This window comes from Piliocolobus tephrosceles, chromosome 7 (assembly GCF_002776525.5).
Source record: "Piliocolobus tephrosceles isolate RC106 chromosome 7, ASM277652v3, whole genome shotgun sequence".
Taxonomy (NCBI): domain Eukaryota; kingdom Metazoa; phylum Chordata; class Mammalia; order Primates; family Cercopithecidae; genus Piliocolobus; species Piliocolobus tephrosceles.
In genome coordinates, this window is record NC_045440.1 from 69,793,319 (window position 1) to 69,818,334 (window position 25,016).

The 25,016-nt window shown below is 39.1% G+C and overlaps 1 protein-coding gene across 3 annotated transcripts in view; it reads left to right on the forward strand.

Moving 5' to 3' along the window:
- C7H8orf34 (chromosome 7 C8orf34 homolog) overlaps positions 1-22,126 on the forward strand; it is a 481,075-nt gene extending 458,949 nt beyond the window's left edge. For all 3 annotated transcript variants that reach the window (XM_023222402.1, XM_023222401.1, XM_023222400.2), the window contains 2 exons: positions 18,973-19,032; positions 21,338-22,126. In XM_023222402.1, coding sequence (XP_023078170.1) covers positions 18,973-19,032; positions 21,338-21,345 — 68 coding nt within the window. In that variant the 3' untranslated portion in view covers positions 21,346-22,126. The remainder of the gene's footprint in view (positions 1-18,972; positions 19,033-21,337) is intronic.
- Positions 22,127-25,016: the final 2,890 nt, after the last annotated feature.

Genomic DNA, 25,016 nt, shown 5'->3' on the forward strand with positions numbered 1-25,016 from the left:
ATGCTGTTTGCACAAAAGACTATAGAGTAATTTGTATTTCTTTTAGAAAGCTATCTATCTTCTTTATTAGGCAGAGAGTAAAGATAGACCAATAGTGCAGCCTAGCTCATAGGAGAGTGAAACAAATAATTTAAAAAGTGCTTTTTAAAACTTTGCTGTTACTGAGCAATTAATCTATTAATCTATCAGCTAAACAACAGTAAATATATGTAGCTCTGGGTTATATTTTTAATTCTGTAAAACTTGATTAATTTCAGAGTAAGCCCTTACTTGAAGTTCCAAAGTATACATGACTACTTCCTATAAATGGATTGCAAATGTTATGTGGCTCTTTTCTCACTGTATAGGTAGTCTCATTGACTCATAAAATTTTAAAGATAAGAAATATCCACCCAACCTCTTAATTTTACAAGTGAGGAAACTGAAGCCCTAAAGAATGACAGTGATTTTTCATGGCTCTTTAAGCTACTTTGTTGATCAGAGGTCAGAAATAAAGAAAATTCTACGGAAGTTAGTGTCTTGTTTTTCTAAGACCACCAGAGCGAGCACAAAAGAACCAGCAAGTAGGCAAAGGTCAGGCGCAAAACTGCTAGTTTATTTTAGTAACCTAAGGTGTGGAGAAGAAGTCTGTTGGCCTCCAGCAAAGAAGGCCGGTAGAGTTCCCCTCCCCCAAGCTCTCGGACGGAGTTCCGACATCCCGACAGGACTGGGAAGCTGGGAAGTCCGCTGGGCTGTGAGAAGGCCGCGTGGCTCAATGGCGGAGAGCGGCTTTTCTAGGAGTGGGAGGGCAATAGGTGGGGCATGGGCGTGTCAGGGGCGTTCCGCAGGTGCGACCAGGTAAATCTTGGTCTCTTCAGATTGACGTCACCTGGCGCATGCCCAGTTGGTCTGCACCCTCCCTGGGCGCCGGCTGCATTTTCGCGCGGGCGGGAAGAGTTGGTGGTGAAGAAGAACCCGGAAGTGCACCATCTTGCCTCCGTTCGTCCAAACAGTCCAACCTTTTATTGATAATAGTGATAAAGGGGCGCCGTGGTCTGTCTGGCTACTTCCTGCTGTTAAGGGGCGTCGTTAAGGTCGGGGCCCATGGTTGGTGTTTGGACGCACGGATGAAAAATAAAATAAGGCACAGTATTAGTATAGGAATGAGGAATGGAAGCATTTGTTGGAATATGGGCAAAACCCAGAAGGATAGTCCTGGCAAGGTTGGGGAGTATGAGATAGTTAAGAAAATTTAGTAAGTTTGAGGCGAGTGAGGGAAAGCCAAACTGATTTCCACTGATTGCTTTCGGTAGGGGCCCTTTTTAGTTGGGAATGAGGAATGAGTGCGCAAAGTACTTGTTGGCCAGGCAGCAATTAAGGATTGGAGTTTTTCGTGGAGTGGATGGCTTTCCACTTACTCCTACTACAGAGATATTGGATGGAAGGCTAGGTCCAGAGAAGGACGGCAAAACAGAATAGGTAGCCTCGCTGTTGATTAAAAAAGTAATTGTCTTACCCGCTACCAGGAGAGTTACCCGCGGCTCGGCGAGGGTGATGGGGGTCCCCGAGTCTCGGCACCTTCAGTTGTCGTCGTCGTCCAGATGTTGGAGCTGGAAGGAGCTCCCAGGATCCTGGGAAAGGGGGTCACGTGGAGGCGCGGCCCCTGTTCTCAGGGTGGGGCAATCAGACTTCCAGTTTCCTCCCTGCTGGCAAGCAGGGCAGGGGGTTGCTGGTGGACGAGGGTTAGGACATTCACTGGCCTAATGTCCCGATGCTTTGCACTTATATCAAGGCCGCGTTGGGACTCGGGGACCTTGCGGACACCTGTTGGCATAGTGTCCTGCCTTGCCGCACTTATAGCAGGCAGGCTCCTTTTGTAGCCTTGGAGTCTGCGGGGTGTGTGCTCTCTGGTCTGGGGTTACGACTGGGCTGTAAAGCCGCTGCTAGGAGCTGAACCTTCTGTTCAAGGCAAGCCTGCCGTCTCCTCTCTGGAGCTATAGACCTTAAAGGCTAATTTAACTAGGTCTTGTATTGGTGTCTGAGGACCATCCTCTACCTTTTGAAGTTTTTTACGAATGTCAGGAGCTGATTGAGAAATGAAATAAGACGCCAAAATGGTGGGGAGGCCGGATCTAACCGGGTATACTGGGTTAGAACCTCAGTCAGTTTAGGGTAGAGGTTAGGATAACCTGGAGGTCATGCCAAGTTAAGTCATAGGCCTGACAAAGGTGTCTAAATTCCTTTATGTATATGGTAGGATTAGCTGAGAAATCACCTAAACGCTTCTCAATTTTGGAAAGATCGGCCAATGAAAAAGGGACATGTACTCTGACTACCCCCTCCGCCCCAGCCACCTCTCGCAAAGGTGCTAACACTGTAGGAGGGTGTGGGCAGAGATAGGAGACTCAAGACAGCCAGTTGGGGGCCTCGAAGGAGGCATGGGACCGAGTGGATTACTAGTAGATAAGGAGGAGGAAGGAGGAGTCTGGATGGGGGGAGGAGGAGGAGTCTGGGCAAGAAGGGAGGGGGTGGGGAGAGCGGGGAGAGAAGGAGTATAGGGATGAGAGCCTAAGGCCCAAAAGCCTTGTATGTAAATTTCGGACCACTTGCCTAGCCGCTGGCAGAAATTGCTGAGGTCGATCACGCCACAGTGGAAAGGAAAATTAACCGCTTCCTCCTAAGTTCTTGTTCAAGCTGTAAGGTTTTTAAATTGGCTAGGAGGCACCCTAAGGGGGTGCTCTTTGGAAATTTGGACTGGGGGGTTTCCCGTTTGTTTCCTCTTTACCGACACACAATGGACACAATGGAAATGGAAGTGGATCTCTGCCTGGCTTCAAAGCGTCCTTTGGAACCAGCAGAGACAGACTGGAGGCTCTTGAAGCCAAAGTGGAGGGTACCTTCAGGCAGATGTCTCCGTCCTGCAAGGCTCTCCGAAGCCACGTGGTGGCTTCCAAGCCACTTGGTGGCTCAAAATGGACCTCGGACCTGCGCAGGATTTTGGCCGAGGGTGGTAAAGAGGAGACAAGGGCACTTACCCCAGAGAGGCCATGAGAGTGAGGGAAGCGGGTCTCAGGTCCTGGTCCGTCCGCGGCGTGGAACGAGGAGGAGGAGGCTCCCCAGACCCTGGGGGCCCTGAGGAGGGGTCTCCTCCCGGGTTCGACACCATCTGTCTTGTTTTTCTAAGACCAGCCGAGCAGGCGCAAAAGAACCAGCGGGTAGGCAAGTGTAACAGCAAAACTGCACGTTTATTTTAGTCACCTAAGGTGTGTGGGAGAAATCTGTCAGCCTCCGGGGAAGGAGGCCGGCAGAGTCCCCCCGTGGGGCTCTCGGACGGACTTCCCACGGTCCCGACATCCCGACAGGAGTGGGGCTGCAAGAAGGCCGCCGGGCTGTGAGAAGGCCGCGTGGCTCAATGGCGGAGAGCGGCTTTTCTAGGAGTGGGAGGGCAATAGGTGGGGCATGGGCGTGTCAGGGGCGTTCCGCAGGTGCGACCAGGTAAATCTTGGTCTCTTCAGATTGACGTCACCTGGCGCATGCCCAGTTGGTCTGCACCCTCCCTGGGCGCCGGCTGCATTTTCGCGCGGGCGGGAAGAGTTGGTGGTGAAGAAGAACCCGGAAGTGCACCATCTTGCCTCCGTTCGTCCAAACAGTTAGCACACTGCTTTCTACGTTCAATGGCTTTTCTTTTGCTTCAGTGTTTGTGTTCTGATTCCAAAATTAAGAATTCAGATTAGACCTCTTTAGATGAAAAATAAATGCATATGCAGAGGAGGGATATTCAGGGAATTTATTGTCTATGAGGCCATGTTTATATATTTCACTGAGATTTCTTTCTTAATTTTGGATATAACTTTTGAGAAAAACTGGTATTTTGGAATGGCTTACTGCTTTTGTTAAAAGCCTCTCCTGGGGCTCAAGCTGATAGCTAAGGCTGGGGTTTCAAAAGGCACTGATTGTTTATCTTTGTATTGTAATATTTAAGAACAAGGGGTTATGAACTGCCAGCCTATGGGCTGGGTGTGTCTGCAGATGTGCTTTGTTTGGCCATAACAACCTTTTAACAAAAATAAATCTAACATTTAAAAATTAGGAGATCTCAAAAAGTTCAGATACTCTCTTTGAAAAACAGAAGATACGGCAATACTAGGCTTGCCTTCCCTCATAGTAAGAATTAGCTTGAGCTGAACACCTGTCCAGTTTGCCATAGTTTTTCCAACTTCAGAATGTTTTCCAACCAATTTGTTTCACTCATTTACCTTCCATCCCTACCTCGGTCAGAATTTAAGGTTGCTATCTTTACCCTTGAGTTTTTCCTGTTAGCCAAAATCATTTCCCTCTAGCTGCCCAAGGGTTTTCAATTCATACTGTCATACTGCATTTAAAAAATGTTAACAGTGTCTGAATCCTTTCCACTAACCAGCAGCTTCTTTCACAAATATACTCTATAATGTCAATAGGATTAAGTCCACAAGGATTCACATTCAGAACTTAAGGTAAATTAGTTTTGTCTGATGGCATGCAGGTAATTCTCAGAATCTATCTAATGGAAAGAGGAAATACGATGCTTTAATTTGAAGGAGATATATTTAATAAGGAAAAATAATAAATACTAAAATGAAAATCACCTACAATCTCACCATCCCAAAATACCTCTGTGATTACTTTGTTGTTTTTAATGCAGGAAGTTTTTTAAAAAATGATCTCATGTTCATTCTGTCTCACACAAGCATGTGTGTACATGCATATTCACACCTGATATCATCTATACAATCATTTATACAATAATATATAATAATATACATTAGATATACAGTTTTATAAAGTGGCTTTAGCATATATTATAAATATTTTCCATGTTGTCCAATAGTCCTCTGTAAGATTATGTATTTATTCATTTTTTTTTTGAGATGGAGTTTCATTCTTGTTGCCCAGACTGGAATGCAATGGCGTAATCTTGGCTCACCACAACCTCTGCCTCCCAGGTTCAAGTGATTCTCCTGCCTCAGCCTCCCGAGTAGCTGGGATTACAGGTGTGCACCACCATGCCTGCCTAATTTTGTATTTTTAGCATATACGGGGTTTCTCCATATTGGTCAAGCTGGTCTTGAACTCCTGACCTCAGGTGATCCACCCTCCTCGGCCTCCCAAAGTGCTGGGATTACAGGCATGAACCACCGTGCCCAGCTGGTGTAAGATGATTTTTAAAATAAGTACATAGCATTTTATTATCTGGACATATTATAACTTATTTAATCACTCTTCTACAGCTCATATGCCATTGAAAACTTATTACTATTATTATTTGAGACAAGGTCTGTCTCTTGCTGAGGCTGGAGAGCTGTGGTGTGATCTCAGCTCATTGCAACCTCTGCCTCCCGGGCTCACACCATCCTCTCACCTCAGCCTCCTGAGTAGCTGGGACTACAGGTGTATGCCACCATGCCAGATAATTTTTGTGGTTTTTGTGGTTTCCCCATGTTGCCCAGGCTGGTCTCAAACTCATGAGCTCAAGCAATCTGCTCATATCAGCCTCCCAAAGTTTTGGGGTTACAGGCATGCACCACCATGTCCGGCCTAAAATTATTTTAAATAATACCATGAAGAATATATTTGTGCATTCAATTTTACAAGTATTAGTGATACATATTTTCAGAGTTTGTTAGACAAACTTTAAAATTCAAATGTCACACAGAAATTTCTAGAAAATACAATTTACCAAAGCTGACACACAGGAAATACAAAATCTGAGTAGTCGTATATCTATTAAAAATTAAATTCATAATTTAAAAACCTCATATGGAAATATTTTCAGGCCCATACGGGGCCTGAATTCTTTTAAACTTTTAAGAAATAATTCTAATATTATGCAAACACTTGCATAGAATCCAAGAGGAAACACTTCCCAATCCATTTTATGAGACTAGCTAACCTCGATTCCAATACATAAAAGGAATTATAAGAAAGAAAAACTTTTTGCCAAATGAGCCAATTGACTTATGAACATAGATATAAAAATTCTAAACAAATTGGTACTAAACCAATTCCTATCACATATAAAGGATAATACATCCCTACTACATTGAGTTTATTACAGAAATGTATTACCAAATTAATTTTTGACAATTAATCAGGAAATTAGCCACACTAACATAATAAATGAGAAACATGATGTCAATAATGCATAAAAAGTGTTCAATAAATTTTGACATCTAATCATGACAAAAAAATTCAGTGGCTTTGAACTGTAAGAAAAATTTCTTAATCAAAAAAAAAAAAGTGTATTTCCAAAAATCCTACAGAAAACATCATACTTGATGAACTACTGACGCATTTCTCTTTTAGTTCAGGGATGACCTAAAAGACCAAAATTTCTACGATAATCAAAGGAGACCAAAATTTCTACGATAATCAGGAAAATCTAAACAATAGTTTTTCAATATGCTTTGATACCTTGTTAAAATATACAGAAAGGCAAGTAGATCCTTTTCAAATTTATATCTATAAAAATTTATAATAGATTATTATATAGTATAATCATTATTATAAATAAAAATATAAAATATATAAATATGTCTATATAAATGCATTTATAATAGATAGTTTTGTGCAGGTAATAATGATTGAGCTTCAGGGCTGTCAGAATTATATTTCTTAACTTAGATGGTGGTCAATGGGTCATGTTTTTTAAACTGAATTATACTTTTTGTAGTATTTTTTGCACATTACATTTCACAAATTAAAAAAATAGGCAGTGTTGAAAGTGTTCTTGATTTTCTAATAGCTTAGAATAATATTTTTGTGTTGCTTATGAACATTTATTACAAACATTTCTATGTAGAGAATTGAGTTTGGTAGTCCACGAAAGGTTCACTGTCAACTGACAATTAAAAAAAAAAAATCATCAGTAACATCTTCAATGTATCTGCAGTGGTAATGAGTCTAGTTTCAGAATAATTACAGTGTAACAAAGCATCCTCACTGATGCCACTGCAAATCAATTTTCCTCAGCTTTGTTGTCATTTTCTCATTTAAGGCCCTATGTATTGAAACTTAACAAGAGCCAAATCTGCCATCTTCAAACTTTTGCAATTGTTTTATAATGCTCATATTTCCCCCTCAATTAAAATAAAATACTCCTGAGGATAGAGAGCAGATGTTACTTATTCTGTACTTTTCAAATCATCTTGGCTAGAGATTTAATATCTAAGTACTAAATAATATGCTTTTATGAATCAAATCAGATGCAAGAATTTTATAAATACCCTTGAAGAAATATAATATTATTTTCATCAGTCAGTATGGTAAAGCTAAGTATCCCCTTTATTAATCGCACATAGAATTTAAGAAAACCAATTGGGTTTAATTCATCTAATTAACTTTAACTATAACCTTCAATTGAGAGGCCAAGGCAGGCAGATTGCTTGAGCCCAGGAGTTTGAGACCAGCCTGGGCAACATGGCGAAACCCTCTCTCTACTAAAAATACTTTTAAAATTAGGTGCATATCTGTATTCCCAGCTACTTGCTACCTGGGAGGCTGAGGCAAGAGGATCACCTGAGCCTGGGAGGTTGAGGCTGCAGTGAGCTGTGATTGCAGCAGGGCATTCCAGCCTGGCTGACAAGAGTAAGACCCTGCCTCTAAATAAATAAATAAATAAATATTGAAAGACAAACTAGGCCAGGCGCGGTGGCTCGCGCCTGTAATCCCAGCACTTTGGGAAGCTGAGGCAGGTGGATCACGAGGTCAGGAGATCGAGACCATCCTTGCTAACACGGTGAAACCCAGTCTCTACCAAAAATACAAAAAAATTTAGCCATATGTGGTGGCGGGTGCCCATAGTCCCAGCTACTCGGGAGGCTGAGGCAGGAGAATGGCACAAACCTGGAAGGCAGAGCTTGCAGTGAGCCGAGATCCGGCCACTGCACTCCAGCCTGGGCTACAGAGCGAGACTCGGCCTCAAAACAAAAAAACAAAACAACAACAACAACAAAAGGAAAACTAGATTAAGATGAGGAAGGATTCAGGCAGAATAAATAGCCTCAATTTTTACTCTCTTCCATTCCTTCATTCTTAGCTGAGCCTCCTTATGGCAAAACCTACGTATAAGGAGAGAGTTTGGGAGTTCTGTTGATACAGACCACAAACTTCAGTCTCCTTAAGCGAAAAGCTTGGTATTAAAGACAGCAATTATATCTGGCAGAAAAATAGGAGATATCTGGCACAAAGTAGATGGCTGCCTCATGGAATTTCAGGCTTGCATTTTTTTCTGATATGTGGGTTTAAGTTTTAAATGTTTCCTCTAAGTCCAGCTTTATTGTCATCCTGCATTTATTTTGTTGAAAGAACAAGCTCTGAATGGATGGTTTAAATCATTTGAAATGTGTTGAGACTTCCTTAATGATCCGGTAAATGACCAGCTTTGGGCAAATATTTAGAAGCACCAAGTTCTAGGAAAACAATGGTAAAATGTATTTTGCTGCTGCTGAGTGCAGTTTTCTTTACATGTCCGTTAGGTAGAGTTGGCTGATTGTGTTGTTCAAATATTCCATCGTCTTACTGTATGTTTTGGGGGCTGTTGTTTTATCAGTTACCAAGAGATGTGTGTCAACACCTCCTGCTATGATTATGGATTTGACTGTTTCTCTTTGTATCAATTCCTGCTTTATAAATTTTGGTGCTATATTATTAGTTTTATATAAATTTAGAAGTGTATCTTGCTGGTGAACTGAATTATTAGGAGACATTTCCCTGTATCCCTAGCAATTAATTCTGCATGAAATTCCACATTCTATGACTTTGGTAACCCAGCTTTTTAAAAATTGGTTTGTATGGTGTATGATTTTTATTCTCTAACTTTTCATCATTTCTGTATTCACATATATCAGACAATTCTCTTCAAAAACAACATGTAGTTAGGCCATTTGTTTAATCAATTCTAGCAATCCTTTCTGTTTAACTCATTGAGTCTACTTGTGCATAGTGTAATTATTATTATAGTTATTTTTTAATTTACTATATTATCAACTTACTTGACACTTTATATTTTATTTTCCCCACTATGTTATGTTTTCATTTCCCCTCTTTCTTGCCTTTTTTGGGATTTTGTTTTGTTATTGCTCTTTTATTCTATTTTAGCTTGAAGATTGTATATTCTTTTAAGATTATTTCGATAGTTATTCTTGAGATTGCAACAATGTATTGCTTAATGTGGAAAAGTTTCAGGTCAATTGGTCCTTTTATATTTTAGCTTTGTAAAACTTAAAACATTTTTAACTTTATATCTCTTCATCCCAAATTTTACAGGAGTGTTGGCATGTATTTAAATCCCCTGCATATTTTAAAACACCATAAGGCTTTATTATTATTTTAAAATATTGCCAATATCCATTTATATTTTCCCAGTTTTATTCTGTTTGTCACTATTCCTTTTTTTTCAATATCTCTGAAATTACATATTGGATCACCTTTGTTCTGCCTAAATAACAAAAACCAATATTTGTTTTAGTTTGTAATTACTGGTGGTGAATTATCTTTGCCTGAAATTTCTTAATTTCTGCTTTTAAAGGATATGTTCACTGAGTTTAAAAATCAAGAAATTTTTTTTCTTTCAGCACTTCAAAGATATCATTTCATCTTTATGTTGAGAAGATAAAATTATATCTGTCATTTTATTTTCACCTGTAGATTACTACTACTAATAATATTTTTAGTCACCTGTTAGATTATTACTTCTTCAAATGTTAAGATTTCCCATTTGTCTTTTATTTTTGCAGCTTTATCATGGTGAGCCTACATGTGATTATGCTCAGTTTAATCCTAGGTTCTTTGTATTAGACTTGGATGATCACAGTGTTTCTAAATCTATCGTTTTTATATGTTTGGTAGTTGTGGATTGTGCCTTGTTCTCTCTTGAGTCTTGTTTTGGTTCCTCTTCCATTCAGCTATTGCTGCCTAACAAATCACCCCAAACCTTATTGGTCTAAAACAATAATCACTCATTTAGTACATATATCTGCAATTTGGGCAGGGCTCAGCAAGGAGGCTCATGCCTTTTCCATGACATGTCAGCTGCAGTGATTTACCTAGGACTGGAGGATACACTTGCAAGATGGTTAACTCTCACGTCTAGTAAATTGGTGGTTACTGTTGGCTGAGAGTTTATTCAAGGCTGCAGGCCAAAGACCTTGATTTCTCTCCTGTAGACATTTTCTCATGTCTATAGGAAATATAGACCTCCCCATGAAATATTTGGACTTTTTCACATTATTGTAGCTGGATTACAAGAATAAAGACAGAAAGTGGAAAAGTCCTATTCCTTAAGTCCTGAGCTTGGAAACTCACAACACCACATTGGCCATCTTTGTTGGTCAAACAGTCATAGTTAAGATAGTCAAGGTCAATGGACATGGTTCTACCACTTGGGAAAACAAAAGAATTTGAAGACTATGTTTTAAGATCACCAAAGCCTTCAATTACACATATACTAGACATTCTAACTATATGCAAAATAATTCTCCTTACTTCCTGCTCACATATTTCCATCCATTTAACTCTGAGTATGATTCTGAATAAATGTAGTTTGCTTCTCTCTTTAATGCTATCAAATTTGCTGTTTAATATATCAGTTGACTTGTAATTTTGTTTATTTTAGCATTTTTATTTAGTTCATTTGTAGTTTCTACTTCTTTCTAAAATTCTAGATATTATCTTTAATTTTCTTATTAAGCATGTTTATTTTAAAATCCATGTTTGATAAGTTCATTATGTGATTCCTGTGGGTGTTTCTATTCTTTGTTATTTTTTCTTGGCTTTAGAACACATGGCCTTGTCATCATGTGTGTCTGCTTATTTTTGATTAAGTGTTGAGCATTATATATGATATGTTGCAAAGATAATTTGAAGCCTATGGTGATGTTATCTTCTTCTAGAGAGTATTTTATCTTGCTTCTAGCAGAGGTACAGGGAAACTTAACAATCTGAGATTTTTTGAATTAAATAAAAAATCAAAAAGATTTTAAGTTGGGCTTTATTCCTTGCAAGGGCTGTATATTTCCATTTTACTCTTAATTTTCCAGTGTGGCCTTTCAGTCTAGAAACTTAAAACCTAGGGAATTTATTTGGGTCACATTTCTCAGTAAGATTACAACTACACTTTCTTTTTTCCTTTAGCCTGGGAGGATTTTACAACCCTTCTTTAGGGTCTTAGCCTCTCAGGAGTCGCTTCTGAAATTGGTAGATACCTTCTGAAATTGGTAGATACCTTTAGAGGAAGCATGTCTCCAAATTGTATGCTCATTTCTCTTTATTTCTTCATTATCTGGGATATTGGCCATTTAATACTTTACTGCTTTGATAGATGTTTGGTGCCTTCACATAGATTTTTAAAAATATTTTATCCAGCTATTCTATGCACTTTCAGTGGAATGCTTATCTGAATAATTTATCCTGCTGTTCCTGGATAGGGATTTTTACACTCTAATATATTTCAATAAATTTGGGCAGAACCAGTAAATTTTCAGATTATTCCATTTTGTTTTCATGGACTAAGAAAATATTTACTTTTTAATGGTTTTTAGTTTTGCCAAACATAGTATGTGCTTGGTAAATATTAGTTCTAAGTTTTTACTTTTAAGTGTATACCATATAAAATGGTTTCTACTTATGAAAAGAGCAGCAATGAAGTCATCCTGCTGTATCTCCTGGATTTTGCTTCTGCAGATTCAACCAACCACGGATCAAAAATACATATTCAAAAACAAGAAATAATAAAAAAGTGTAAAAACATTCACATAACATTTATACTGTATTAGTTATTATAAGTAATGCAGAGATGATTTAAAATATATGAGAGGATATGCATAGGTTATTTGCAAATACTGTGCCATTTTTTATAAGGGACTTGAGCATGCTTGGATTTTAACATCCACAGGGGTCTTGGAACCCTTAGGGACAACTGTATTTAGTTTATCTGCTCTCCTACAAGGACTTCAGTCTTTTGCTTATTATTAGGTCTCTATTTACTTTTACTGATGTAATTATTGACATAATAGTCTCACTCCTTTATATAGTTTTGTTGCCAGTCACTTAAGTGTTCACTGTAATTTACTAATGATTCATGTTTTCTTCTGAGCATACACATCCGCCACTTAACTTTCTCAGTGGGAGGCTAATTTCCTTTTTCTGGAGGCTATCATGAAGTGGAAAAAACCTGGGAGTCAGAAGACTCAGCTAAGGTCTTGCTTCTTCCTGGTGGTCCCAGACTAGTAAATTGCAGAGAAAGGGCTTGCACTCAAGTGCATCTACATTTGCCCAATTGTCAGATTTTAACTATCAGGGATATACTAACTACATGATAGTAAAGGCAAATGCTCTCCTCTAGGGTTCTCTGCTAAATACTTTCTGCCTTTTACTTACTAACTAGAAATGATTTCTCTTTTCACCTGTAAAACTGGAGCTCATTTTTCTGTGTCTCTTAATTATTCTATGGCTTCTACATTCAATTTATGCCTCTGATACAATTTAGCACTACAGGGGAAAGGTTTTATAGTCCCAATTTGGGGCAAAAAGAGTGACCTCTCTATTAGATGGGTTCATGGGTGATATATTCATCTTATGCAATGCTCTTAGGTGCTCTCTCAAGCTGAAGGAAAGGGTTTTGGAGCCAGCAATGGTGGTGCATGCTTGTGGTCCCTGCTACTGAGAGGCTGAGGCGAGAGCCCGGGAGTTGGAGTCCAGCTTGAGCAATTTAGCAAGTGAGACTACAAAAAAAAAGAGAACCCATTACTCAGGATTTTCACCATGTAAATATTTCATGCTCCTAATTGGGGGACCCAGAGCTATACCATCATTGATCCCAACCTACCTTAGTGTTTCATTCTCCTTTTTCCTCCTACTTCAGACTTAAATGAAGAAAACCAATGAATAAACTATTCCCTCCAGCAGATGTTATACTGTATTTCCATTGTTTCAGCTAGTATAGAAGTTAACTGGCATGGTCTCATAGGAGGTAATCTGAGGATAGACATGGTGGCTGAAGAAACTACTTGTGTAGGCATAATAAAGAGGGCATGTGAAGATTAAAAAGAAGAACTCTAAGCCCAGAGCTCCAAAAGTATGACGTAATAATTTTTTCTTACTGAGTTAGCATATATTTTAATGGAGAGCTAATTGAATAATAAATTGAGAAAACTGACACATAGCCTAATGTCAGTCTTTGGGGATCTTTGAGGTATTGCTTCCCAGCTGGAAACATCCGTGGCCAGTGGCACCTTTGCCTAGTTTTGCTTGAGCCTGCTGGTCTCATCCTGCCTGCTTGGTCTGGCAGGCTGTGCTTGGCTCATGCTACCCTCCCAGATCCCATGCCTGTCAAGGTCAAGCCAGGCACAGAGTAGTAAGGGATGCATGAGTGAGTGGGCACAGGGTCTGGCTGCTGCACACAGCCAGGCTTGCTGGCTGCGGAACGGCAGGCAGCTCCAGGCACCAGCATGGGTGTTTGCTCCTGTGAGGCTGCAGCTGGACTAGGTGGTGCCTGTAAGCTTGGAGATGCCAGGAATCACAGAGCCCCAAATAGGGTATCAAAGCCCTAACTCAGGGAGCTCCTAGGTCTGGGGTCCCCGCAGGGCCATAGCTCTTCTCTCCTTCTCGTAGCCCACATGGTGGTGAGTGAGGGGCATGTTTCAACCCTGTTTATGTTACAGTTCTTTCAGTCCCACTATCTGGGGGTTGAAAGTTCTTGTCCTGCATCCAGGAACAATGAGGTACGCATACAACTGGAGGGTGAGTAAGGTCAAGAAGTGCTTTATGGAGCGGCAGGACAGCTCTCCAGAGACTCCAACTGGGTAGCTCCTTTCTGCAGGCAGGTCATCCTGACATCTGCTCAGCTCTCACCTGAGAGGAGACCCACAGTGGGTAGCTCCTCTCCACAGACAGGTAGTTCCACATTTGACCAAGTCTGGCTGAGTCCAGGTTTTTATGGGCTTCAGAGGGGAGGAAGTGTGTACTGACTGGTCCATGGGTGGGCCCAGGAGAAACATCGTAAATTCTCACTCTGGTCTGCGGAACTGGAAGCCCAGCCCCCAGGCTTCAGTCCATCCACAGCTTGAAGGTAGGACTTTACTGGGGACCCACCCCTTTCTGCCCTGGAGCATGTTTGCCTCCTGCCACCATCAACCTGCCATTCATGGTGCCCATGGCACCCAGATTGTTTGTGCCATAGGGCGCCTGTAGGCCCTCACTGAACTGCCCTCAGCACTCCCTCAGCCTTTCTCCTGTGCTTGTGGGTGCTCAAAGCTGGGAGGGGGCTGAGGCAGCAGGGGGCTGGCATGTCAGCACTGCCCCAAGTGCATGCACACCCAGTTGGGTTGCGACAGTGCCCGAACTGAGCCACAACTTTGCTCCAAGATCGGAGTGGGCATCAGGAGTCGGGGAGAGGCCAGGCAGTGGGAGCAGTCACTTCTGAGCCTGCAGAGGCAGGTGATCTTGCTGGGCCCCCAAGAGCACAGGGATGCCTGGGTCCAAAGCCGTGACTGGGCAGCTGCACCTGTGCCCTTTGGGTGGGGCTACCACCCTGCCAACTCAGACGCAAGCAGCTTCCACCTTTTCCCAGCTTCCACTGGCTCCACAGAGTGCAGATCCCTGGCCATGCCTCCCCTGCTACAGCTGGTGTCTTTGCAGCAGCTGCTCCAGATGGTCTGCTGCTGCAATCACTAATGTTAAATAGATCCACCAAATCTCTTTTAGGGAGATATTTAGAATTACAGTATTCTATTTCTCCTTAAAGCCTGTTATGAGCCATTAACATTTTAAGGCTTATACAGAAACAAATGCATTTCTGAAGGAGGAGGAAATGGGACAGAAGTAACATGTATTAAATTTTGATTCTTATGTGCCATGTAGTGGTATCTTATTTAATCCCTGTGACAATTTATTGTATGGGCATTATTAATATGATTTTACAAACTCAGATTTGTTAAATATTTTTTCCCAAGAATACAGAATTAGTAAGTGCAATTTAAATTCAAATCTAGCCGAAGACCATATCCTCTACTCCGAAATTTCACTGTGTCCCTAAAAGCTAAATAAACCTTTCAGGGTGGGAGGGATGGGTGTAAAGATAACATCAAGAGAGGAATGATCTCACTCTACACTGAAATAGTTTTAACATAAAGAAAACACTATAAAATAAGAAAATAAGGGAAAACAACATATAAAGAAACTGAAGTAGTAATACATTTGAGTCGAAAATCTGCTTTTAATAGAAACTTCAACTTGATTTAGTTATATTTACAGTGTTCCAAATTATTATCTACAAGCAAAGTCATCCAGAAAATTAAGGGAGCCATATATGATAAACACAAAAATTAGAATTTTGACAGAATAAAATAAATAGCATCTAGTAATTACATTAAGTATGTTTTCAATCCTATGGTAAGCTATTAAAAGTACAACAACTGCTCAAAGCATGCTGCCAAATTTCTTCAAAATGACTTGTTTTGAAATGTTGACTAAGTATCTCAAAACTGTATATCATCTTTAGTATAATTAAACATTCTTCAGACCAAAAGCATAGCTTTTTCTTGTGTTCTTAGACATAAATTGTATGTGACTTTCTCTTCCATATTAGGACACATAGGATTATCCATTTGAAAACTTTAAAAAAATTTTTTAAGTTTCTACCACTTATATAAGGCTTTATAGTTTATACATCACTTCTACCTAATTATAAAAAATTAGCCTATTAAGAAAAGTTTAATCTTAAAATCCCTATTTTTCATTGTAAATGTTCAACAAATACTTAATAGATATTTATGCATTCATAATTTTTTTACTTAACAAATATTTAGTGAATCAACTTCATGAACGAATAAATGAATAAATTTATTTCAAATTGGTTACGTAACTTTTAAAGATCACTTGAGAAGTGGCCACACCTAAGTCTCTATCTTTATCTTCTGTTTATTCTGGGAGGTCATAACCTCTAGAAACACAGATACATGCATGTAATAAGTGGTTTGTTGATATCTGATAGAAAACAGGATGTGTTCAATGACATATCATATGTTCAATGTGCTGTTCTTCTGTAGTAAACATAGTTCATCAGAGTTGCAATGAACATGGTGCATCAACATAGAATTCACTCTAATCCCAACACGTGCTTTGTCATGCATTGCCTTAGGAGATTGATTTTGCTATTTCTCTCTGAAAAAACTTGTAGCATATGATGTTATCCTCAAGAAGAAATAGTGTTCTAATCCATAATATTATCTTTATTTTCAGAGTTGATGGCCACTCTCTTATTTGTTGTTTCCCCCATCAAAGCTGCTTCATTTCTTACATTCCCACAAGTATAGGAAATAATGGGCTATCCCCAGTATGGGGGAGTCCTACTTCAAAAGAGAAGGAAGCAGTACCAGGCTGAATGCCTAGTAATTTCCATGCAAGAAAAGCCTTATGACAGAGTTTATTTCAGAAACTTGAAATCAGTTAATTCTGTTTTTGATTCTCTGTTATCCTTGGCCACCCTCCTTTGCCCCATACTCATCAAAATAAAGTCTTAGCCTGAACTTGTATTGTTGAATATTTTCCAGATCTTTGCACCATGCTCTATGAGGCTGGAACTTGACTGGCAAATTGATTGTTCTTCGGTGGTATTAAAATAATGCTTTATATGGTTTTTTTTTTATCTTATTTGAAATGAGTACCTCCTAGAAAACACTGGGTCCCTGTTAGCCTCCTCCAGAGGAAGCTGTTGCTTCTTTCCATTGCCCTGTGCCAAGCATCATGAGTTAGCATCAACATTCTACCTGAAATTCTTTTTTTAAGGCTCCTACCATTTATTGTTGTTCTGTTCTCGTCCTGGTCACTATAGTCTTACCAATCACTTTTCTTCATTCCTGTGAGATGCTTACATCTGGCTCACTATTTTCCTCTCTACCACAACTATTTTCATCAGAAAATTTTAACTCCTACTTGGGTGACTTATCCAATATCCTGCCATTATAATTCCTTGCTTCTCAAATCTAGTTATTCTCGTAGGCTGTATATATATTTTTTCTTATCAAATGTGAAATAGTATCCAACTCTAAAGTCTTACATTACTGTAATCTGCTTTCTGTCACAAACCTCCTTCCCTTAAAATTCCTCATTTTCTAGTAAACCTGCACTTCAGTCTTGTTTTGGTACCCAGACACTTGATTACTCGTCCATCTCTAAGTGAGTAAGACCACAGCTAGTTTATCCTTCACTCTAAGGTCTGTGCTACACCGAAACAGTGATGCTCAAAGTGGAGTTCTCAAACCAGCAGTATCAGCATCAACATCTCTTGTTAATTAGTAGAAGCACAGTTTCTTTGGGCTCCATCCTAGATCTACTGAATCAGAAACTCTGATATTGGAGCCCAGCAACCTGTGTTTTAAAAAGCCCTGTGGCTGATTCTTATACACTCTAAAATTTAAGAACCACTAATACAGAGCATGAATTCAACCACTCCCTTGCCAGCACCTTTAACATCTTTGGGTGGCAAAGAACACTCGAACATAAATAGATCATTATTTTATTTCAAACCCTCCCATGTATAAGATTTCTAACAATTCACCAAGTTCTCCAGCTGTATCCAGCATCTACCTTCTATATACAACCTCTACCTTCAATCCAAATATTCTTTTAGTTCGTATTCATCTAAATTTTAATACTGAAAAATGTTAAATGCCCATTACTTGATCCTTCCAAAGGTGTCTTGCTTAGAACCATCCTCTGTGAAGGATGCTGAGCAATGCTAACTTCCTCAAGGTGACCTATACAGGAAAGGGTGAAGATAAAATTTAAACTCAGGTCTAGCGGAATATAAAATCCATGCTTTTTTTCCATTTTGCTGCAGAATGTATGAAATGACAACCAAATCAATAAGCCATTTCATTCTAGTTGAAGTAGCACTTAACCAATGAATGCTTTATAGGATTTTTAAAAATGAGTGTTCTATAAAAATCTGTTATAAAATAACTTTGGTAAATATCAGGTTAAATCATTTTCCTTAGTGTAGGACTTCTACGAATCTTTAATGTGCTGTTGTATATTTTGATCCTTAAAAAATCAGATATAGTATGATGTTGTCCAGAATTATTTGACCAATAACCATTTGTTTGTGAATCATCTAGATTAACAACTTGTAGGGCTAGTGTTCCAAGAGATGCTGTGGAAACTTTGAACTTCATCTATTTCCATTCTTTTCCAGACAAGTGGAATTGGTTATCTTTCTTATTTCATCTGCTTTCACCCTCTGTTTTATTTTGCCACTCTTTTGAACTAGAATAGTCATGCCCCATTTCCCCACTAGGCACTACTTTTTCCTTCCTTCAAAGATAGTCTTATATTCTTCTGCCTCAGGGCTGGGTTCAGAGGAATCTCATTTAGCCTATAATGCTATGAACTAGACAATATAATGTGTTTGCATATATATGTGTACACACATATATATACACATATATACATACACAGACACACACATAGATATACTACCTCATGAAATCATATAGCTTGATAATATGATAGTAATTTATAATTTTATAGCATCACAATAAGTAGCATGTACCTGTCTGGGGCTGAATAAGCTGTGTTAGGGGAGCAGTCTGCAGAGCAGACCATGGCTTTCCTGCCTAACCCACCCTGGGCATCACAATTATGACTGCAATTCTTATGGGATCTTCACACAGACTATATGCATATCCAGAACACTATCTGGAGGGGCATTTTGCCTTAGATTTTATTGGAAAAATTACCAGAGGTTTAAGTGGAAAATGACTGAATAATGGAATGAGGATATACACACTACTAAGCAGTTAAAATTTAGAATTGCAGCACACTACATACTATAAATATAGTTTTGATATTCATTTCAATTAATCTTCACTAGAAATTGGTTAAAAGTGCTAGGGAATGGTATTTAATCAATGATTTTTTCTGGCCTGGCATATTATCTCTGTTTCTTTCATTGTGCAGGTTCTGCAGATCTTCTTCTTTGCGTTCCATGCTCTTCTTGTCCTACACTGGTCTACTCTGGTATGTTTGCTCAGGGCACTTAATATCAATGTCAGGTAATGATGGGTACCTTCTAAAACTGCTCAGGATTTGTATTAAAAAAATACATAATCCTCATGACCTCTAATAAGAATAGGATTTTCTCCAAGTAACTGCATAAGATTATAAGATTTCCTGAGAGAGAGAGAGAGAGAGAGTGTGTGTGTGTGTGTTTCTGTGTGTGTGTGTGTGTGTTCTATAGGTTTTGGAGTTCTCATTTAGTCTGCATTTTCCCTTGCTAAGGTGGGAGGATGGGGATTTTAAACCCTTTCTCCTCGGCAGGAAAAAATAGTATCTTCTAGATATATATGGGCTGAAAAACATATTCTCCCACATATAGGCCATGGTGCTATTATATATCCCCTGCAGTTATAGGATCTCAGAACAATTTCATGTCCATGAATATGAGGCTATTTTATGAACTGGATACACAAAGATAAAATATAAATCACTTTGTCATCTCTTAAGTATTTTCCAGAGAAAAGCATAGGTGTTGAGCTTGTCCTTACCGCTCACATAATCACGGAATATCAAACTGGAAAGAATTTAGAACCAGCCACTCCTTCCCTAACTAATGCTCACCTTTTCTCTGCAGTACCCCTGCCAGTACCCCTGCCAGTACCCCTGTATACCCAGACTCTACATAAACACCTTGAGTAATGGGGAGTTTACTGTTACCCTTCTCTGCTCATTTAATTTTGCTCTGCTGTAATTGCTCTTGACTCAATAATTCTGCATTAGGACATTACCTGAATAAATAATTTCTTCAATGTACTATGATATAGCTATCATAATATTATGTTCATTGCCATATGTTTTATAATAAAGCATGAAACATATTTTACAAGAAAACATGGAAAGCATGTAAAAAATAGAAACAACCTAATAACCAAAAAAGAGATTGATTAGAAAAATTATAGCAATCTGTACATTAGAAAGCTATGAATTCATTATGAAGGATGAGACATATATTAAGGATATAGGTACAGAACTATCACATGGTTCTCTTCCTCAGCCTGTCAAGTGCGCTTTGTATGATGTACAGGCATACTGCTGTTCAGTTCAAGAGCTCTAACCAAGTAAATTGTCACGCATGTGATTCATATTTAAAACCTATAATGGATCAGTAACTACTGTCAGAGAATAGCACATGTCATTATCATGGGTGATACAGCACCAATCATAGGTTTTCTCATCATGGAACTTACTAAATTGTGGAGAAGACACACAGCGAACAGCTATTTACAGAAAAATGCTGCTGATGGTGATTATAGAAGTATGAGGGTAAGTATGCACATCAGGAGAGTTCTGTCTTGACTAGTAGTCAAAGGGTCAAGAGAAAGTAATGTCTAAGAGTGAGGCCTAAAGGAATGAAAGATGCAGTTGATAAAAGAGTTAGCTGGGGTTGGCTGGAGTAAGTAAAGCATTCCAGATAAACAAAAAGTGTGTGCAAAAAACAACCAGACTCTCCCTCTCTTTCTCTTCCTCTCTAACTTTTCTCCCTCTCTTGCATCAAATAAATATTTACTGAGCAAATGCCACACACAAAGCATTATTTCAGGTCCTGTGAGTAAGATGGAGATTGAAGGTCTTCCTTCAAAATGTTTATGGTCTACATTGGCAAATCAAAAACATTAAATATAACTATGACACAAAGCAGAAAAAACATGTAAAATATGCTAGAAACATGACTATTTCCCTTGCCATTTATATTAGTCTGTTTTCACACTGCTATAAAGACATACCCAAGACTGGGTAATTTATAAAGAAAAGAGATTTAAGTGCCTCACAGTTCAGCATGACTGGGAGGCCTCAGGAAACTTACAATCATGGCAGAAGGCAAAAGGGAGGCAAGGCACCTTCTTCACAAGGCAGCAGGAAGGAGAAGTGCCAAGTGAACAGGGAGGAACCCCTTATAAAACCATCAGATCTTGTGAGAACTCACTATCTCAAGAACAGCATGGGGGAAATCGTACCCATGATTCAATTACCTCCACCTGGTATCTCCCTTGGGATTATGGGGATTGTAATTCAACACGAGATTCGGGTGAGGACACAAAGCCTAGCCATATCACCATCTAATGTGATTAGAATTTTATACAGATATCAGAAATTGATATATAGGCTGCAAATATGATTAATAGAGGTAATATTCTAATGTCAATATCCTTGTAAAAGTTCATTGCAATAGAGGAAAGCATTAAAATCGCAATTTTTCTTTTTTAATATGCTATAATGTAAACATGTTATTAAGCACATTTTCTTCTGTTTCATTTCTCCTCTGCAGGTTTGTGAAACAGACAGAAGAAGTTGCAAGTGGTCCTTAAAGAAATTGCAGTTATTCAAATCCTTATGTATAGTTCTAATTTTATTTACTATGTGTAATCATTTAGAAAATGGTTATTTTTATAATCTCAATAATAAACAAGTACTATTGTAACCAGGGGGTGCCCAAGTATGTGATCAGAGAACACTAATCCTGGCAAAGGATTGTGAGGTTGTCAGGAGGCCAGCTGTCTTTTGGCATGGTTAGTGTCCTGGGTTTAGATTACTTTATACATAGTTATTAAGATTAATATTTGATATATTAAATATTGCCTGATTCAAATAACTTTGCTTAAAATTTTTCTGTATTTTAACTTGTCTAGGGTTTTCTACTTCTTCTATTTTTATAATATTTTCTCATTTTTTAGATTACTAAACATTATACTTATCCACATGTGCCAAGATGTGCCATTTAGGTCTCTGCATAAATCAGCTGTTTGGTATCATCACCTGCCATATATGTTGTGTGCAGCAGCAGTAAGAAGTATATTCTCCACCACTGCTCTTTCTCATGATTATTTTCTCCATTCCTATTAAAACAAATAATTGTTATGTTAATTCAATAAAGCAAACCAATAAGGAATGAAATGCATGGCCCAAAACATAGAAAATGAAAATTGTTTGACCATTTATGCAATTATTGAATCCAATTAAGATGATCCATTTTAAATTTAATATATGCTCGCTTTTGGAATGTGTTATGCATTGATGCTAAGTGAATGGATCTAAGTAAATCTATTGATATCCCTACTGTCTGTTTTATTTTATTTGTCTTAATCTAAGTTTGCTTTCTGTTCTTTTATGCTTTAAAGTAATTTAAGCTTTCATAAACTTAAATTACAAAACTATATAACAAGGAACTATATCAAGGAAACAAATGTTAAAGGCCAGAACATGGATAAAGAATTTTTAAAAATTCAGATTGTATAAATTAAGTCAATTTCCTAAATCAAATAATGTAACAATCTTTCTTACATTAACATTTTCTTGTGTATAAAACTCATGTGACACATTTTTATAAAAGTGTTATGTTTTATAGGTAGGAAAAAGGAAGGTTTAGAAACAGTAAATTTTTTAATCAGAAAGGAGAGAAGGCAAGAAAGTAAGTTTAGGGGACCAGAACATTCTTCTATTTAAAACTCCTTGCCATGAGGAATATTTCTTCAAAAAATGTTTAACTGAGGATCCAAATACTTTTTCTATTAGAAATATTCTTTCTTTAAAATATGTCACCCCTAATGCTTTCATCTGAGCTGCACTTTGCTCCAACCACTGCCTGGTTGGTTTTCGTCCTCCTCTTGCTCACTGAGCTTCTCTTGGGAATAGTCACCCTACTAAGTGCCTCATCAGCCTCAAGAGTCAGATCCCCCAGGATATCAGGATGTGTATTGCTGAAGGTGCTGTCAAAGATAAAGAAAACCAGGCACCAAGGGAAGTGGTAAAGACAAATTTTCATTAGTCATAAACTATTGCAATAGAGAAGTAGTTCCAGTGTGAAGTGAACTGAACTATGATTTGTGTAGAGGTGGCTAGGACTCATAAAGGAAGGATGAGGAGCTAGGGATGGGGAACAGCAGGGACTCAAGCAGAATCAGGGAAGTGGACATTTACAAAATGTGAGAGAGTGGGGTTGGTCCACATGGAGCTATCTGGGTTTGCAAACTGGCATTTATCAAAGTTAGATTCCTACCCTCCCTCTGAGACTGGGAGACAGGGACCCTATTCAGGAGTTGGCTGGAGCTGGTACAAAACAGTAAATTGTTTTGCAGCCCTAAGCTTTCTCAGTCAGGAACTTATGGCGCTGGAGTCATCATCCTAAGGATACGCCCTTGAGCTGTTAGAAACCATGTTAGTATTTGTTAACATCTTTGAATGTGGGGGATGGGGGTGGATGAAATTGTTTATGCTGACATTTTGTGGTTTTAGGCCAAGGTTGAGGGTTAGTTGAGAAGAGGACTCAGAGGAGCTTGGCTGGTGTTTAGTCAGCGAGAAAATCTTCATCAATGACTATGAGGCAGGGCACACACGTGCGCGCGCACACAAACACACACACACACCAATCTCTGCTCTCTTTTCTTTGTCAATGCCTTTAACCATTTCCAGAGGCCAAGGCCAGAGGTCAAGGTCAGTGAAGAGCTAAATACCAAATCAGGAAATTTCTCCAGGTTGCTTGCCAATCTTTTGTTTCAAATGTCACACATGAAACCTGAATCTCTTGGCACCCCTCTTGGCTCCTGTTACTCTTTTTGCCTCTTTTGGGTTTCTTAACATAGCTCCAGAGTTACTGTAATGATGAGACTTGAAAAACCTTCACTAAAAGGCTTCTCAAAATGCTCCTCCAATTCCATACTTCAGTATCACTGCTGTGAACAGATGACTTTGGACCCTATGTTATGCTATGGCCTCTGTGTGTCCCTGGAGCTGGCTGAGGTAACTTCTGACCTTCTGGACCTGGAGGCCATCACAGTCTAGTAGGGGAAACACACATATGAGCGTATAATTTAAATAACATGTTGGAGTGTGCAATGACAAAGACATTTACAGGCCAGACTACTGTGGGAGCATAAAAGAACAGTTGTGAATACATCTGAGACCTGGACTTGGAAGTAAGTTGTGGGGTGTGTAGGAAGTCAAAGAAGGCTTCCTGGAAGAGATGATGCCTCAGCAAGTCATTTAAAGATGAGAGAGAGTCAATGGAGCAATGAAGGTAGGTAGGAGGGTCTTAGTGGGAGCAACAGAATAAACCCAGTACAGATGTCTGAGTGGCCAGAGTGTGCATGGCAATGAGTGCAATAGATGCATAACATTTATTACTAGTGCAGATAGGTGTGATATGATATGGTAGTTGATGGGTAGAGAAATGAGCAGGGATTGGGATGAGAAAATTCTCATATGCCACCCTGTAGTCTTCAACTCTGGCTGTTCAGCAGAATCCCAGATGCTCAGGCCCCACTCTCTGGGACTGAGAATTCAGTTGGACTGAGAGGGATGCCAATCATTCATATTTATGTAAAAGCTTCTCACTTGATTCTAACGAATAGCCAAGCATGAGAGCCATAGCTGAAGAGAGCTACCAAAGATTTTCAGCCGGGAAGAGGAGAGTGACACTATTGGACAAACAGTTAGATGAGCTCACCTTGGTAGCTGCAAGTAAAAATGCAGTAGTAGGTGAAACAGGAAATGGGCAAGCCTAGAAATAGGCAAGCCTGGAAATGGGGACACTAGTTAGGAGGCTGTTGCAAGAGTTAACATAACACAATGAAGGTCTATTTAGGTTTTTATTAGCGCAAACAATAGTAAAGGTCTAATGGTTGTTGGGATATTCCAGAAACAGGGAACAGATAGAACCAAAACCTATTTAAGGGTGGTTCTTGTGGAACTGGTGCACATAGAAGGGAAGGGTAAGGTAGTTTTCAAGAATGCCTCTTGGGTCTATGGCTTGGGACTGGGAGTGGTGATAGGACAACAGAAAAAAAAAAAAAAAAGGAGATTTGGTGCCGGAGATGTTAACTTCCATGTAGGTATGTTGAGACGGAGCTACCTAGAGGACATTTGATCTAAAATGTTCAGCAAATATGGGGGCCAAAGTGCAATGCTGAAGATACAGACATGTCATTCATAAGCATATATGTGTTTGTGAA